At 39.4% G+C, this 18,153-nt stretch overlaps 1 protein-coding gene across 1 annotated transcript in view; it reads right to left on the bottom strand.

The window, feature by feature from the left end:
• Positions 1 to 855: 855 nt before the first annotated feature.
• The window catches only part of OCLN (occludin), a 28,184-nt gene continuing 10,886 nt past the window's right edge, over positions 856 to 18,153 (bottom strand). The window contains exons 5-9 of the mRNA XM_032769565.2: positions 13,871 to 13,995; positions 7,623 to 7,823; positions 4,655 to 4,826; positions 3,834 to 3,875; positions 856 to 2,131 (exon numbers count right to left, since the gene is read on the bottom strand). Coding sequence (XP_032625456.1) covers positions 2,030 to 2,131; positions 3,834 to 3,875; positions 4,655 to 4,826; positions 7,623 to 7,823; positions 13,871 to 13,995 — 642 coding nt within the window. The 3' untranslated portion in view covers positions 856 to 2,029. The remainder of the gene's footprint in view (positions 2,132 to 3,833; positions 3,876 to 4,654; positions 4,827 to 7,622; positions 7,824 to 13,870; positions 13,996 to 18,153) is intronic.

Genomic DNA, 18,153 nt, shown 5'->3' on the forward strand with positions numbered 1-18,153 from the left:
TCTGGAAGTGAAGTCTTCCAAAAGAACATATTACTAGATAAAAATCCAACCATGTGCACTCTCATTTTCAGAAATCTCACCTTAAAAAACAAGCACTAATTAATATGGTCATTGACTGCAACAGTCACCTAGAATTTAGATACCAAGAAAAGAATTTTGAAAACACTTGGTTAGTAGGAACATATAAAGGTTAATAGAATGAGTGCTTCTCTTTAGCGCTCATTTCAGCTTCACTTAATAAACTCCAAGAAACTGATATGCAGCTTGGTTTAATTATACAGCTTCAAAAACAAGTGACAACATTAGATACAAGTCAGTAGTCTTTGTATGTACATAGTATTGGTCTTAATCATGTTGACTAGATATCCAGTTGAAATGCAGCTGCTTTACTTGCTGCATGCTAATTATGTCAGATACAATGTGGCCCCAAATATAGGTTTTATAAAACCACACACCAACAGAAATGTTTTCACTATTTCATTTTAAAATTCTAATGGAAACAGATTAAAAGAAACCCACATTATTTCCTTGTACTATTTGCAACCCAAATATTTTAGCATTGGTCCAGCACATGAGAATGAGAGTCAAATTGACTAAAAGGAATAATCTATTTCCATCATCCAAACAGTGTGAAATGTGGAAGGAAAAAAAAATAAAATGTAAAATCAGATTTTTTGAAAATTATTTTATTGAAGGTATTCAGTAACATAGGCTAAAATAAATTTTTAGAAGCACAAACTTGCTTACCTTTTAAGAGCAGTTTATGTGAAAAATGATTTACTTAAAAACAATCTTTTCTGAAAGTTGCACCCTTACATTTTTGATGTGATACTTAAATTCTCTGCAGCATATAGTTTTGTTTTTTTTAATTAAGTATAAAAAGTGTTCTGGAATTTCCATTATGAGTCACTTCCTTTTCCTCTTAAGAGAATATTTAAAACAAAAAATAAATAAATTAGCAGCTAGGATGGGAATTTAAGCCTAAAAAAGGAAGATTCAGAACTTTATTAGAACCACTGAACTTCACTTTGGTTTTAGTTTATTTAGGCACCTACCAAACTATTTTAATTACAATAGTCAAAACATTTTGGCTCTTAAAAAAAAGAAATGGTCAAAGTTAATTGCATCAGACAATGGATTGACTTAGTTCTGCTAAATATGGTTTATTTAGCAGAAGACAACTGCTCATAGGAACATCCAGATTCTGCACATAGTCACACAGTTATAAATCATACATAAGCCATAAAAAGATTAACTGGTTATTCTAAATACATGCCTGTACAATACTTTTTTTTAAATCTAAAATACAAATGTAGATGTTTTTTAAAAAAGCAAAATATATTCACATTTAATTTCACGTTTTCATTAGTTACACATGATATTGGTCTCATTAATACACTTACTTATGCAACTTAACTCATTCCTAAACAAATAGTTAATCATGACCCTATGAATGGAGTGGTTACAGTGGGATATAATGCACACTGCAGGAGTGAAATTTTGAAGGCCACAGAGCTTACTGTTTATGTAAGCAACACAGATCCATGTGTGTTGCAGTTAGGAGCCAGAAGAGATGCAGCATTATCTGGAAACTGCTTTTCAAAATTAGGGCATACCATATGGAGTAGAGAACAAAGCTGGGGAATAAGTCAGTATCCAAACAAGGGCAATAACATTTAAGTCCTCAACCACTGTTGAGGGAGAGGGAAGTCTGCAACTTAATGTTAAACTTTTAGATAACAAACCTTGGACCTGAATTGTTCCCAGGCAAAAATGACAGGCTTCAAATAGAACAGATCCCTTGTCTGGTTTGTTAGAGGCTGTACTCAATAGTAAACAAGGTATCAAAATTTATTACATTGACTAAAAACGGAGGCTGTTGGTGGGGTGGGTTTTTGTTTGATTTTTAACCAACAAAACAAAAAGCGGTTTTTCTTCTCAGCAGCAACCAAAGCCATTATATAGCCCATTGTTACAAAACTGGACATAACCCATGTAGTGATTCTAATTTGTTTCCTTCTTTTCTCCTCTACGATCTCCGATTGTCATAATCACTGACCATCCTTTTTACGTGCGACAGTTTACTCTTCAGTTTCTTGCACTGTGCCTTTTTGTTCTTATAGTCTGCTGACTAAAAACAAACACACAAACCAAATGTGGCATTAGACCAACCAGAATTCTCTACAAGTATCTAAAAGTATTTTTTTTTCATATGAAAAGGGCTTTAGGGCAGCACATTAATATAAAAATCCATTTTAAATAAAATTATAAATCTCAAGAGTTATAAAAGTCACTAAATGTCAGTTTGAGTCCTATCTGGAAAAGGTTCCCAAGAATCTAAGCAGCTCATCTGTTTACACACTATTCTGGCAGTCTGTATAACGATAGGAGTACTTGTGGCATAAGCTTACTCTGAAACCTGTATAATGATAAACACTTGGACTTTTAAGTTACTTTTTACTGTAAAAATAAATAAATAAATAAATAAATAATAAAAACGCTCCAGTTCATTTACCAGCTTAACTAGCCTGCTGTAAGAAGAATCCATTCTTATAGGAACTTCCAAGGTTTGGGGGAAAAAACAAAAAAACCCCACAAACACACATGTATTGGTGACCACCAAGTAGGGAATCATATGTAAATAAGCCCAGACACAGTCTGATCAAGAGAGGAGTTGCAGCCAGCCCTCCTATGCAAGGTCCAAAGCGGCTTCCCAAGTACCAGCAGCAAAAATATTGCCAATACCTAGGAAGTACAGTGTCTTTTTTTGGGGTGGGGGGGAAACTAACTCACAATTTTTTTTTTAACTCTTGAGGTTGGCAGTACTGGAGTTGAAACTATTTGCCTTGTGTTCTTTCTTCGAGCATTCAGAGTTCATTTTTAAAGCTTTGTTCTACAGCCATGAGGGTAAGAAACTATTTTACTAAAAAGCTGACAATCTCATGTAATAAACTAGTTCTATCACCTGGGGCATTAAGACAGACACAAAATATCATGAGATACTTGCTATAAAGTTGTGAGAGTTGGCAACATCTCATGTACTGTTTCAAAGTTTTCAAATGTGACAATCAAAAGATACTGTTCTCTCATGTGTGCAGAAGTTTCAGATTTAGATTAGGTAAGAGCAAAACTTATTTAACTTCTACAAAGTTAAAACCAGCAAAGATAGGAAAGACCTGTTTATCCATTCATTCAGTATCTCCCTCCCAATGCAATCTTAGTCCCTTACGAAAGTTTGCCTACAAACGCATACAGTTTAACAGATTAAATCATGAGAAGCCCAATATTTGAAAACCAGGAATGTTGCATATTAGGATTGAGAGACAAGGGAATCTTGCTTCACACTTAACTTTTGCCAGTGCTTTATTAGTCCTGTTATTTAACCAACATTCTGTCTGCCTACAGTATGCTTTAAGCATACTGAAGTCTTTAATCAGTTGCCATTAATTCAGTACTGTGATCGCTGGAGTCATCTCACCACAAACACCCATTATATTATGGCCATACTGATAAGCATCTCAACAGGTTTTGAGGTAGTTTAGGCCAATTTCAGTCCTGGTATAAGCAGTCACAACTAGACTGACTGACTACATTGGAGATGTGCCAAGACAGAGTTAGACTTGTTGAATTTACTGCTCAAGCCCAAGTTAGAGATCTGATAAAAGAGAAGTACTTGGCAGCTGCTTCCAGTGGTTATCACTCTGCATGTGAGTTGGACAGGGAGAAAAGGAAGAAAGATTTTATTTATTTATTTTACACACACACACGCACGCACACGCACGTTAAGTCCTTAGAAATAACAAACAAGAATAAGATAACCTTATGATACTTACTGCTTTTATATCCTTCATCCTATTGTACTCATCAGCAGCAACCTATAATTAGGGAGAAAATTAAATTAAGGAGAACAGTTCATGCCAGTGTTATGAACAACACAGGTTTAACATCCTATTACACGGTTTTGAGTTGTTAACCATACATTTGGAAAAAAATCTAAAGTTACAAAGGAAGGCAGTTGAACTACAGAGGATGTAAAAATAGTCTTTGGGAGTCAGCCTGGCAGACAGTCTGAGGGATTTAGAGCTAGAAATCTGTTTGTGCTGGCATGTACCATATATCCTATTCTCTCGGAGGAGAAAGGCCCATTTAATAAAAATCTGAAGGAGGTTGGGAATGATATTCAAGGCTGGACAAAAATTCCAATATTGATAGAAGAGATCATCAGTATTTCTTCCAGTACATGGATAGTTTTTAATCCCAGGCCAGGATCTAGAACTCTGGAACAGAGTCTAAGAGATATGACAATCTTACTATCAAAATATAAGGAGTTTTTTCACCCTATTTGTAGAAGTTTTCCATTTACAAAGTTCTTCAGTATCCCATCAAAATTTTAATAAAACCTCTAAATTCTGAAAAGCTCCTTTTTCAAATTCAATTTCATTAAGTTTTGCATGATCAGTTCACTAACTCTAAGTTTACTTGCTACATAGTAATTTGTATGACAAAACTAGCATTCACTGGTACATGGCACATATTTTTGCATACATTAATTAAGCACCCTATCCTTCACAATCTCCCTCCTCCCCTCACCCCAGAGCCCGCACCCCCACCCAAGATATCCTGCATAAACATTCAAAGTTATCCATGGAAATACCTTATATTCCTCACTGTCTTCACTATAGTCATCCAACTCTTTATCCAGTCGAGAGAGTGTTTTACTGACTTCATCAAGTTCAGCTTGCAAACTCTTGTATTCTTGTAATCCGGAGTCAAAGTCTCGCTTATATGCTTGCCTTTGTTGATCTGTTGTTATTGGTGGGTATTCCCTAGGGGAAGATTTGGTGGCAGGGAGGTGGGGGAAGGAGAGAAGGGGGGGGAAAAAGTCACTGTTACATATGGTATGGGTTATCTTTAGCTGTATTACAGAAAGCATTTGTTGATCCATTTGATGGAGAGTGAGAGTGCATCTTAAGTTTTGGATGAAAGTTACTGCTCCTGACAGGAAACTAGTGGCACTGGTAGGGCCACATAGCAAGCTCCTTAGTTCTTGTTACATCTTTCTCCTTTATGTTAAAAGAGCCCTTTAATACTTGCTATTTTCTCCCTGTGAAGATGTTCTGTAATTACGTCACTTCTCAATCTCCTTTTTGATAAACTAAACAGACTGATCACTTCAAACTTCTCACTACAAGACCTTTTCTCCGGCCCTCAAAGTATTTTTGTGGCTCTCTTCTGTATCTTCTCAAAATGTGGACCCCGGAACTGTATGGAACAATCAAGTGTCAGTCTCATCAATGCCATATATAGAAGTAAAATAACCTCCCTACTCCTATTATATATTCCCTGTGCATTGTTTTAGCCTTTTTGCCAGAGCACCACACTGGGAGCTCGTCAAGTTACATGTTCACTGTGATTCCTAAATCCTTTTCAGAGTCACTGCTTTCCTGGATACATTCCCCCATTCTGTAAATTTTGCCTGCATTCCTTGTTCCTAGACATGTAACTTTGCTTTTGACCTTATTAACACACATTCTGTTTGAGTGGGCCCAGATTATCAAGCAAACCAGATTACTTACCATTCCAACAATCTGTGTGTCATCTGCAAATTTTGTTCACAGTGATGTTATATTTGCTTCCAGATCATAGATAAAAAAATGTTGAATAGCATTGGATCTAAAACTGCTCCCTTCAGAACACCACTAGAAACACCCCCATGCAAGTATGATTCCCCACTGATATCTACTTGCTGAGATCTGTCAGTTAACCAGTTCTTAAGCCACTTCATGTGTACTCTCTTCATATTGTATAGAGCCAATTTTTTAAATCAGAATGGCATGCAGTTTTAAAATCAAAGTATATTACATCTACATAGTTACTTTTATTATCAAATTTGTAATCTTACCAAAATATATAGTCAGTTTTGTATGACAAGACCTGTATTCCATAAAAATCATATTTAACTGGCAGTATATTTAGGCTTCATTTAAAAAAAAAAATCAAGATAATATCAATGTTTATTGCTAAGCATTTTTTATTTATTACATTGTTACAATTGCGGGAAGTCATGCAGGGGTTAGGTGATTATTTAATGACAGATGTTGAGATTCCAAATATTCAGAGTTGTAAAACTCTTAAAAACACAAATTGTCAACATCAAATGTCCAAATATTCAAAGTATCCTTAAATCAACTAAATTTCTCAAGCAGCATTTTTTTCTTCACCCATCTGTAAATTTTGATGATTGCTGATGGAAATATTTTTTGTTGCTTTGCATGTGAACAGTGAAATTGACATTTAATCCATAAAAGTCTAACCTTTCCAAACCTAACTATATTCCTATCCTTTAATTCATTATTAATTGAATCCCATATCAGCTTTTCCATTATTTTGCCCAGGACTAAGGTCAGGCTAATTGGCCTATAGTTACCCAAGTCATCCTACTTTCCCTTTTTGAATATTGGCACAACATTAGTACTCTTCCCATCTTCTGGATTTTCCCAGGAACCAACTTCCCAATTCACATTTACAATGCAAAATACCCAAGTGCTTTTCCTAAAAGCAAATTGCTAACTTTTACCAAACTGTACAGTGGCTTGAATAATTTAATCCTTCTTTCTTGTAGGTTTATAAAATCTTACACCTCTGCAGGTTAGGATTCAACTATATTATCCCACTGCCACCTTCTCAACAGCTCATTTTGGAATAGCCATCAGTTTTTAGCAAGTGTTCCACAGATTAACTTGATCATTGTCTAAAGACCACTTGTATTTATTTATTAATTATTATTATTAATAAATATGGCTAATTTCATTCAAAAGCACTATCCACGTCATAGCAGAATGAAGTCCTAGCTGTCCATAACAAATATTTCAGTTTATTCATCACCCAAAGCATGTCAGTTTTTGTCTATATGCAGGGCAGCATTTACTGTGAGAGAACATTAAAGACTATGAAAGCTGGTTTAGCATAGATTTGCTGCGTGTGCTCAGGAGGAAGTCAGTGCGTTTCAATATTGAAGTAACAGGAGTGTTGCGGAGGAGGGGAGAGTTTTATTACCCGCTTTTTGGGAGAGCTTGCAGCATGTATGCATTCAACTTGATTTGCTCTGATGAACAGAGTTAAGAACTTGCTAAAACAAATTTTGAAGCATCTGCTATATTGGTTAACTGCTTCAGTCTCAATATTAAAATATAAATGGGACACTTCAAATATACTTGGTGCATTCCACTGAATACAGATGTCCCAGGACACCCAAAGTCTTGTTCAATGACCATATTATGAAATCATTTTAGATAGTAGCATCAGTGGAAGAGGCTACTTCAAACAAGTAACAGCAGATAATGCGACTGCTGCAAATACTCCTTTCAAAGGCAATGTTTCCAAGTATAAAAAGGTAGTTCTTTTCCCACCACCTTTCCAGGCCCTCCTTCCTATTCCAATAGTCCTTATGCTGCCACTATCCACAGTATGGAAGTGGCACTGCAGCTATATTAATAACAAGCTTCCAATCACTACCACATTCAGCAGAGACAGCACACTTATTAACTGGGTTAGCCCATCTAATGTATCACAAGCAGGGGAGTTAGTATTATTTCAATGGCTGATGAAGTTATTGTCAGTACCTGTCCCAGTCCTCCTCCAGCTCATCACAAGACTCCCCTCCAGTTGTGTAATCTGCATCATGGTAATCAGAGTTGGTTCTCTTCCATCTTCCTGCTTTTCTCTTTTGTGGTGGTTCCTTAGTTGATCCATCATAACTACTGTTACCAGTATAATTTGACTGTGTGAGGTCCTTCATTAACGGAACAATAACTTCAGACTTCCTACCAAAAGCAGTAAAGATCTCATTAGTTGCCATTTACAGGCTGAATTATCAACATTAAACACAGAGTAAGTATTAACAGGATCAATTAAAGACAAAATAATCTGGATTTTTATTCTATACAAAATTCAGCATCTATTTGGAAAACAAAGGTAATTCATTTTAATTCACTAACTTTGGTTAACAAATTGCTTATAATATAAAATATGAATGTATTTGTTCCAAACTAAAATGGAACAAGTTTCCCAGATTTTTAATCACTCCACCTCTGTGATTTCATGCTACCATTTTCACCAAAAACTGGTGAGTTGAGAAACACACACTGGGCTGAAAGTGTAATCAACTAACCTTTAAAAGAATAGTAAGAGATCCCTATACAAAGAAAGCTGCTTGTGAATTTTTAAAAGTGTGTCTGTTACAGAATGGCACTCAGTTTAAAATAGAAATAATAGTTGATAAAATGGCAGTAGTCCAGAGGTCCATCAAAGGTATGTCTGTCAAAGGCTGTCCTTTGAATGGATGGAATCCATTTCTTACCTAAACATGGAGTATGAAATTTCTTAGATGATTAGCATTTTTTCTGTACAAATGCCCCTAAGATTTTAGAAACAACTACATTTTGCTTATAGCAAGGACTGTGAGACCACACTGACTGTCCTGGACACAATCCCGAGTATCACATTTTAGGATAGACACTGTAGAATAAAAGATGAAGAAGTGCGCAACAGAAAGTGTGTGTGTTTTGATGAGCAAAAGTTAGGAAAATCTGGCATATGCCCCAACAATTAATTTCACAGTATGGTGATAGTCCCTGCAAATAATCATGTTTTGTATAAAGCATCAGGAATAAATTTCCTATTTACAGGATCTATTGTTGTTTACATATAGGCTCTCTCCTTGGATTTTCTAGAGCACAGGGCTGAAGATTGAGCTTCTCCCTGTTTGTTGATGTAGGGCATCAAAGCTGTGTTGCCTGTCAAGACCTGCACCACCTTGCCTTAGATCTGGGGAAGGACCATCTGGCAAGCCAAACATATCACCTTGAGTTCCCTGACATTTATTTCCAGGGAGAGTCTTCCTGGGACCAGAGGCCCTGAGTCCTGAGACTGTTGAGGTGGGCTCCCACCCCAGGTCTGATGCATCCAAAATCAAGGTTACCGATAGATACATGGCAGCTAAAAGTTATGGAACCCAGTTCTCTCCACCAAGCCAGCGAAGCTAGGATGGGCAGCAAAATCATGAGTACCAAATCCAAGTGGCGTCTGCCCAGGGAGTAGACTGACACCAGCCACATCTATAGAGATCTCAGCTGTAGCTGCGTGTAGTGCACCAAATAGGTACATGTCACCATGTGACCCAACAATTCGAGGCAAACCCAAGAGGTTGTAAGAGGGTAGGTTGCAAGCTGGGAGATCCAGTCTGACAGAGTTCAGAATATGGTCAAGTACCGCCCTGATGAACTCTATTCTCTGAACTGGGACCAAAGTTGACTTTTGCTCATTTATGAGGCCCAGTGCCTTAAAGGTGGCCCATATTATGCCAGTGATTTGCTGGACTTGAGCCTGTGAATGGCCTTTGATCAGTCAGTCGTCAAGGTATGGGCAGACTTGTACACCTCGATGCCTGAGGAAAGCCGCAGCCACTACCATACACTTAGTGAAAACTCATGGGGCTGCCAACAGGCTGAAAGGAAGCATAGTGAATTAGTAGTGGCATTGACCCACCACAAACCTGAAGAATCTCCTTTGTTGACAGAAAACAGATGTAGAAATAAGAGTCCTTCAAATTGAGGTTGGCATACCAGTCTTCTGGATCCAGGAGGGAATGATGGAGGCCAGGGAAACCATGTGGAACCTCAATTTCTTGTGATATTTGTTGAGGCGACACAGGTCCAGGATGGGCCATTAGACCCCCTTTGGCCTTCCAGATTAGGAAATAATTAGGAGTAAAACCCCTTCCCTCTCATGTCTTGAGGAACCTCCTCTACAGCCCCCGCACATAGGAGGGCTTGCACCTCTTAGATGAGAATTGCTTGTGAGAAGGGTCTTTGAAGAGGGATGGGGGAGGGAGATAGCAGAGATGGGGAGAATAAAGGGTTACTGGAGGGTATAATCAACTGTTATAGTGCTGAGCACCCAATGGTCCAATGTTATGAAGACCATGCCAGCTAGAAGGGTGACAGGTGGTCTAAAAAACAAATAGGGGGATGGATCTGCAGTTGAGGTGGGTATACCATCCTCGGACGTACCTTCAAAAGGCCTGTCTGACCTCACCGGGCTACCTATGTAAGTCCCACTGGAAAGCTGAGGCAAAAAAGTAGGGGCTGACAACATTTATAGCCCTTTCTCTCTCTTTTGTAGAGCTCCTGCCTGGGAGGCACCAGAAATCTGGGAGGCTGCTGGGGCCTAAAATGCTTCCTGGAGGGGTGTAAAGGCCTAGGGAGCAAAGCAAAGCATGGCCTTCGAGTCTTAGAGGCCATGAAGCTTGAAGTTTGTTTGTTCCAAGAACAGGAAGGTACCCTTGAAGGGGAGGTCCTGGATGGACTGCAGCACTTTGTGAGAGGCACCTGATGACTGGAGTCATGAACAGTGCCTCATGGTGACTGCTGACGCCATCGTTCTGGCTGCTGAATAAGCCACATCCAGAGCTGCCAGGAGGGAGGTCCTGGCCCCCCATCTTGCCTTACTCCAGGCTGGCCATGAACTCCTGCCTTGACTCCTGTGACAGAGTCCTTAAATTTGACCACTGAGTTGCACAGGTTCAAATCGTACTGACCCAACAGAGCCTGCTGGTTAGAGACATGCAACTTGAGGCTGCCTGTTGAATAAGTAGTGTGTTCAAACAGGGTCCAGTCTAAGCCTCCTTATTTTTGGGAGTAGCATTCAACTACCCCCATCTGTTCCACTCGTTTGTAGCTGACACCACCAGGGACTGGGGGAAAATGCAAGTACAGGTACTCAAACCCACTGTTTGGCACATAGTACTACTTCTCTGCCCTTTTTGAGATGGGGGCAGACACAAAGGGGTCTGCCAGAGCACCCTGACAGGCCCCAACACTGTCTCATTAACTGTCAGGGCCACTCTGGATGGAGCCACTGCAGCCAGGATATCAATTAAGTTGTGCACAGACTCCTTCAGCTCCTCACTTCCAGCCCTAAGTCTGTGGTGACCCATTTCAGGAGCTCTTGATGGGCTCTGAAGTCATCTGGAGGCAGCAGGATACTGGGGCTTGCAACCGCCTCATCCGGGGATGACAAGGAAGAGGCCAGGCCCGGAGGATAGGATGCCTCTTCTTCCTCCACCTGCACCACTTCCATTGGGGCCACTTCTGGGACCTCCGTACCAGGATCAGTACCAGAATCAGGGTCCAGTGCCGGATGGGATGGAACAGCACCATCACCTAGAACTAGCAATATATTTTCTCTGTGCCTTGATCAAGGTATTCCTCTGAAGGAAACTGTATCCAGCATACCTATGTCAGACAAAGGAAAGATCACCCCAGTCCAAAGCTGTCAGAGAAGAGAAGTAAAGGGGGTAAAGAGGTATCTCAGAGTGATATAGTGCAGTATTTCTCAACCTTTTTGATATCAGGGACAGGCTTGCTGCCTTCCTAAATTGTGTCAGGGAGATCTCGGGGACCAGCACTGGCCCACACACCTGTCGTTCTGGGAACACCGATATAGTGGACTCCATTCAAACTTGCCATAAGACTTCAAATTTAGTAGAAATTTTAAAATTAAATTTATAATAGGATGAAGCGTTTTCCTTTCCCTATGCAGCTAAAGACTATCTAGAGCAGGGGTTCCCAAACTGTGGTGTGACAGCTCTGGGCCATCCCCTGCAGGGGATAGGAAGGGAATATGCTATCCAGTCCTACTCTGTCCCCAGCTCTGCTCTAACCCCACCCCCAGCTGCAGCTCCACCAGCCCCACTCCCAGCCTCAGCTCTGGCCCTGCCCTCAACTGTGAGCCCAGCCCCAGCCCCCTTACCCCATCCATGTCTCTCTCACCCAAAGAGCCCTGGTCCCGCAGGACAGGGCACAGACAGGAGTAACAAGGGGTTTGTGTGCAGCCCTGAAAAGTTCAGGGACCACTCATCTAGAGAATCATCTCTGGCACTTCCTGAAACAGGCAGAACTAGAACAGAAGAAGAGTGTCTACTGGGAGGAGAGATATAATTCCCCCAACTCCCCTCCTAATTGTTATGAGTGGCAAAGTTAAGATACTGCACATTTCGGCATTTAATTTCAGAATCAGGGTTCAGTTGCTCTGAATTAGTTTTCAAAAGTTTATGTGTTTCATAAGTGCAGGGTCTGATTCACACTTCAGTGTGTTCACTATTTAACAGTTTCTTGAAAGATCAAGGCCTGTATGACAAGTGATCTGCAAGAAAGAGAGAAGGAAATGTCTGTAGTATTTGAATTTGTGACAGTAACTAAGTTATAAGCAGTTGCTAGCGATCTTCAAATTGCAACTAATTTTCTTTTCAGATGATGTGAGTAAAAATCAATGAAGAATATCCGAAGTCTTTAGAGACATGTTCTGATTTAAAGCATTCAGTAAAGAACAACAATTATATTTAAACAGGTGGTAGACCTCAAATTAGACCCAGCCATGGGTTTGTTTTTCAGGTGTACACACACCCCTCACTTTTGGCAAGAGGGGGTCTCTTCCATTGTCATGAGCAAGCAGAGAACGGAGTCATACAGGAGTCCTGCTTAGAAGAGGAATTTGTGCACAGTCCAAGTCCTCTACCTGCTCCATAATATAGAAAAAGGAACAACATGTGTGTGTTTTAGCAGCAGTCCAGTGTTGTGGATTTGCTACATGATTTCCAGTCTAGAGAGCAGCCATCATGCATCACAGATAAGTCCAAGAGAGATACGGATGGGCAATTAAAAGTTGAAGAACACACCTTCTAGTCCAGACACAAAGCAAACAGACTCTGTAGCATGCCTTAACTCCCCCAGGGTGGGAAACAGTATTTCAGAGATCAATATGAGCTAAAGGGGACTTCATATTTCTCACTCTCATGAAAGACTGATTCTTTATCCTTGGGAAAATTGATCTAGGGGTAGGTTAGAAAGAGTGGATTTTAGTACTTTATTTTTAGAAGGAATCTGGTTAGATTACCATTGATTGATTGACTGGGTAGATAAATACATTCACTTCCAAACAAGCAATTTGTTTCTCTTCACCCCTCCCCCCAATCTTTGAATGTCATGCATTTAATTTACCGCCCACCCCCCCCCACACCTTATATTTGACAGTTCCCTTCTATTTTTCTTCAAACACAGGTGCAATTTTTCTTCATCAGCATATCCCATTTAACTCCCCCTACCTTCACTACTGTTTATGGTAAGGAGTATTTATTTTCCTTTTCTCCTTTAAATATTCACACACTCTGGTGCTTGGACACCAAGATGACAAATGCCTTAGAAGAATCTATCCTAGGCTCTTAGTACTCTACATGATACTAGTTTGAATTTAAGTAATCTCTACAGACTAGATTGCAAATCAAAACAAGGATAAAAGGCGTAATGCAAGTGACAGACAGCAACTAAAAATCTTTACACCAGAAAGGGACTAATGTGGATAAATTCTACAAAATAAAGTCAATTCCTAGATCATCTGAAAACTAATATAAAATAGCTGTTAGTCAATTTAAGACATGTTATGAATAAGTAAGAACAGCATAACCTGGAGATCACCCCTTTCAACCACACTTAGAGCCGAGGCTTGTGAGTAAGTTTGCTTGATTGTTACAGACTAAGGTACAAGTTTCACATTAATCTTCCACAACCTTATAAAACTATAATATTAAATGGACACAACAAGAACAAGTCAACATACACAAGTTAATCAACACCTCACAGACAGGATAACATCTGCAATAACTGTTCAGACAAGAATCCCACCAATTTCTTCCATGGGGAATCCTGAGTAAGAAAAAAGATGTGATCCTCTCTTTAGAGCAAGAGTCCCAATGCATTTCTATTACCCTTCTCGTGTTCTGTAACCATTAACAAGGCAGGAACAGTTTACTTACGGCATAGCTCTGTGGGTGTCTGTATAAACTCGATTTTCATTAACTTGCTCAGAAACAGAGTAAACCATGGAACCAGCAACTTGATCTGGATAGTCCACTACTGGTTCTGCATTTACAGTTTTTACCTAGTAAAATAATCCCCATCCAAAAAGAGAGAGACATTAAGATATATAACATCTCAGTTTTGTGGCTAAAAGCTTTTTTCTTTTTAAACAAACACCTTTAGCAGTTCACTCTCAGTTTTGTTTGATTTTTAAAATAAATTGAGAGCATTTTCAGAACTAGAATTATACAAATTATTAAAAATTGTTCCTATATGTACAGCAGATGACACACACTAGCATCACTACGTTGAAGTTATGAGCTCTATTTTAATACTAGGGTAGCACTGATCAAAGAGAAGTGGAGACTCAGATTGAAATAAGGTGACTGAATGCTTCCGAGGGCTGAGCTCGTGTGTGCATGGGAGATTATAGTCTGAAGACCCCTCACATGCTAGACATCACTGAGGACCACAAAGGACCATAAATCAATCAATCAATCATTTAGTGCCACAGCAGTTTCATCCTTTTTGGCATATGAAGCTCTAGGCCCAAAGCATGAGAGTCCTGTGTTTGTGTTATTTTTAAAGAAATTCGATTCTGCTGCCCATTGTTACATGAAGTATTTGTGTCAAGCAACCAACAGGGCTGGTTAAAAAAAAAAAAAAAAAAAAAAGAGTCTTACACTTGCAGTACCATGGAATAGTTTTATCACATTCAGGTAAGCCTCAGCAGCTGCTTCATATCAGTGCCAGATTGATGGATGGAGGGTTGACTACGTTAATCTTTCCCATGCCCATTACTACTCTCTTTTGGGGGTCAGTTTGAAGGAAGTGGAGCAGTTTTGGAATTGGAAGTAGAAATAGTACAGAAGGGGTGGGGGGAAGGAGGAAAGAGAAGAAGAAGATTGTTCTATTTGAACTGTAACTTTTATTTATATTTCTTTAAAAGATGCCATGAAGAGTGACCTGAGAATTGAAAGAGGCAGGCTTTCGAAGTGTGAAGATTAGAGTAGAAGGAGTAGATTAATGTAGTTGGCTGAGAAACGATATGACTTTTAGAGCAACTGGGTGATCAGCTTTATTTGTAGCCCCAATTCAACAAGTTATTTAAACATGAGTAGACCCACTAAAGTCAAGGGAACTATTCACATGCTTAAAGTTTGGCACGAGCTTAAGAACCTTTCCAAACTGGGCCCCTAATGAACTGGATTGCACTCAATGGATCTAAATACAACAGGTATGTTTGTAATGTACCTCTCTGTAGTGTCCTCCAGCATTAAGCATTATAGAATCTTAAATTTATATTTCGGTATTGTGTACATGACACTTGATTGTTTGCAAGACTGTCTACCCTTCACAATTCAGACAGAAGAGGACTTTATTCTCAAAGCTGTGTCTAATCTATATATCTAGAGATTTTAATGTTGTGAAAATATGCAGGCATGAAATCCCTTTAGGGTTTCTTTGAACAAAAGTGTGGCTCAACTAGTTTTTCCAGTTCTACAGGTGCTTTACATATACAAGTGTTTTCCCAGGAAGAGTCTCAAAACATTCAATATTCTTCCATATTTTATTTGATATGGCATCAAAAGTATTTTTTTAACTCCAAAATATCACTTAATTGATTTTTCCCTGCTTTTTAAATGAACTAGAGATCTCCGTGAATAGAGAAGGGTTTAGGATTGGCAGAAGACGCCAATATCCTGCATCTCCCCTTCAATACTAGTTTTTCAAATTCTACCGTGGGACTATTATGCCAATGTTCTTGTTCCCACTAATCGTAGCAGATGTAGCCACCCTAAAAGCAGACATGATGGCCTAGTCAGTGCCATTCTGTACCTGCTAAGCCAGGAAAAAAGTGCTTATCATACCAGAACAGGTTCAATCTAATTGTGATTCTCCTGCTAGTGAAGCAGAGGTGGCACCAGCATGGCCTGAGGCAAGGAGACATACCACACAGACACTCAGTAGTAAAGGTGAGGGGGAAAAGAAATACACACAAAAGAATAGGAACAAAGACGACACCTAAGTGCATCTCCACTAATAAAATTTATACATACACCTCTACCTTGATATAACACTGTCCTTTGGAGCCAAAAAATTTTTTTACCACGTTATAGGTGAAACCATGTTATATTGGACTTGCTTTGATCCACCAGAGTGCACAGTCCACCCCCACCCCCTCCCCCCAGCACTGCTTTACTGCGTTATATCCAAATTAGGGTTATACTGGGTGGTGTTACATCGAGATAGCGGTGTATAATTCACCACCACTGATGAAAGTTGTAGCATAGCGAAGGTTCAGGCTGTAGTCACCACATTATCTGTTGTGATACTATGGTAAAGATGCCCAAGCCCTGGCATCACTACAGCTTTCACCCTTGCTCTCATCAGTAGTCAATTGTTGCTACAAAGTTTGCTGGCAAGGACAAATGAGAAAGAATCTACTTAATTTAGGATAGCAGTGGGCAAGAGACAAATAAAACCTCTCCGAATGCTGCCCTAGGAGGATCTCAATTCTCTTACTCTCCCCAACACACTACAGACGAGGGAAAAAGCAGCATCAACTTCTAAAAACCTATACTGCAGTAAAAGATGAGTTACTTATGAACAATATACAACGTTTGTGCATTGGCTCAATGACAAGAGCTTGAAAAATATTTTTATCTCCCTCTCCCTTCCCAGCTGTGGGAGTCAGCTCTGTTAGCTGACAGAATGTTCAAGTGCACACAAAGCCCTGCACTTTTTGCCTGAGAAAAAATATACTTGTAGATTACATTACATAGCTTACAGGAAAAGTGTGTGTGTGCACGCGCGCATGCGAGAAACAAAATCTGAGAGAGAGAGAGAGAGAGAGAGGGGCACAATTAACAAAACAAAAACCTGAGCTAGTAAATGGATGTATTTCCTTAAATAAAAGTCCAAATAAGCTTGTTTATAAGTGCTCAACTATTTTTCAGCATAATTTAATTACATTTAGCTGAACTTCTGAAAACCTATGTGGGTACGTTCCCATCTGTTTAAGCCTGGCAATGTAGCTTGCCCCATAAATTTACATTCACACCCACATAAGCCAGGTTTAAATCACTGTGAGAGCGTCCACAAAGTCACACCAATGTAACTAAATTGGTTTAAAAGTCATACCCCTTATATCATGCCAGTGCAACTCTGTAATAAGACCAGACTTTAGGGCAGGAGGAAAATATGATAAGGAAACACGGATTTAAGCAACGCATTTGGATATGCACTCTTTAGCAGCAGTCCTTCGGTCTAAGGCTACGTCTACACCAGCACTTTTGTAAAAGTTTTGTCAGTCAGGGATGTGAACAAACATACACGCCTGACTGACATAAGTTCACCAACAGACACAGCATTGTGAACAGCACTAGGTCGGCATACAGTGGCTACACGGGAGATCTTACAGCGGTACAGCTGCTGCGGTACAGTGATGCTGCTGTAAGGTCTGTAATGTAGACACAGCCTAAGAAAACAATGTAACTTATTCTGGACAACACGAGGTTTAAAGTACAGGACACAAACACAGCTTGCATTTAGACAAAGCATCAATGTGTTTTCCTCTTCAAACATACATGAACAATTGCAAATTAGAGCATAAAGTTATGACAGACATTCAACAAGATTTATCAGCAGAGAAACCATTTAATTGTCCAATTTAGGAAAACTCATGCAGAGAAGTCATGCATTTTAAATCCACCTTAGTGGATAGTTATTCCCAGTTGAAAACACTGTCAAAACAGACTTTTTACTAATGCATGAGTCGTTTATGGCTAGGAAGAATTCAAATCCTGATCAGGTCACAAATGAGTTTGGAGGTTGGAACTAAGACCTCAGGAAAGAATGCATTGACTTTGATACATGGAAAAATAGCACATAATTGGAACACTGTAAATTATCTACTTAGGATGGAGAAGTAGAGATCTAGAAAAGGCAAATCAGAATGGAGATATTTTGGCAGAACTTGGCTGGTAGAGCAACAGGAAAGAACTGGGGAGATGTCTTATCCAGTCTCACTCAGTGCTCTCAGGTTATTTATTATAGGCTCCATGCTGCGAAGCATGGCCAAGCTATACCAGAGCTCCGGACCCTGGAAGCCATCCATTGCCTGACTTTTGTCAAAAATTCAAGGAAACTACTATGTTGCCATGAAACATTTTCCAACTAAAACCACTTTCATCAGAAAGTTCAGAACCAGTTCTACCAGTGGACCCCCATTCCCACA

The sequence above is a fragment of the Chelonoidis abingdonii genome, chromosome 6 (genome assembly GCF_003597395.2).
Source record: "Chelonoidis abingdonii isolate Lonesome George chromosome 6, CheloAbing_2.0, whole genome shotgun sequence".
NCBI lineage: Eukaryota > Metazoa > Chordata > Testudines > Testudinidae > Chelonoidis > Chelonoidis abingdonii.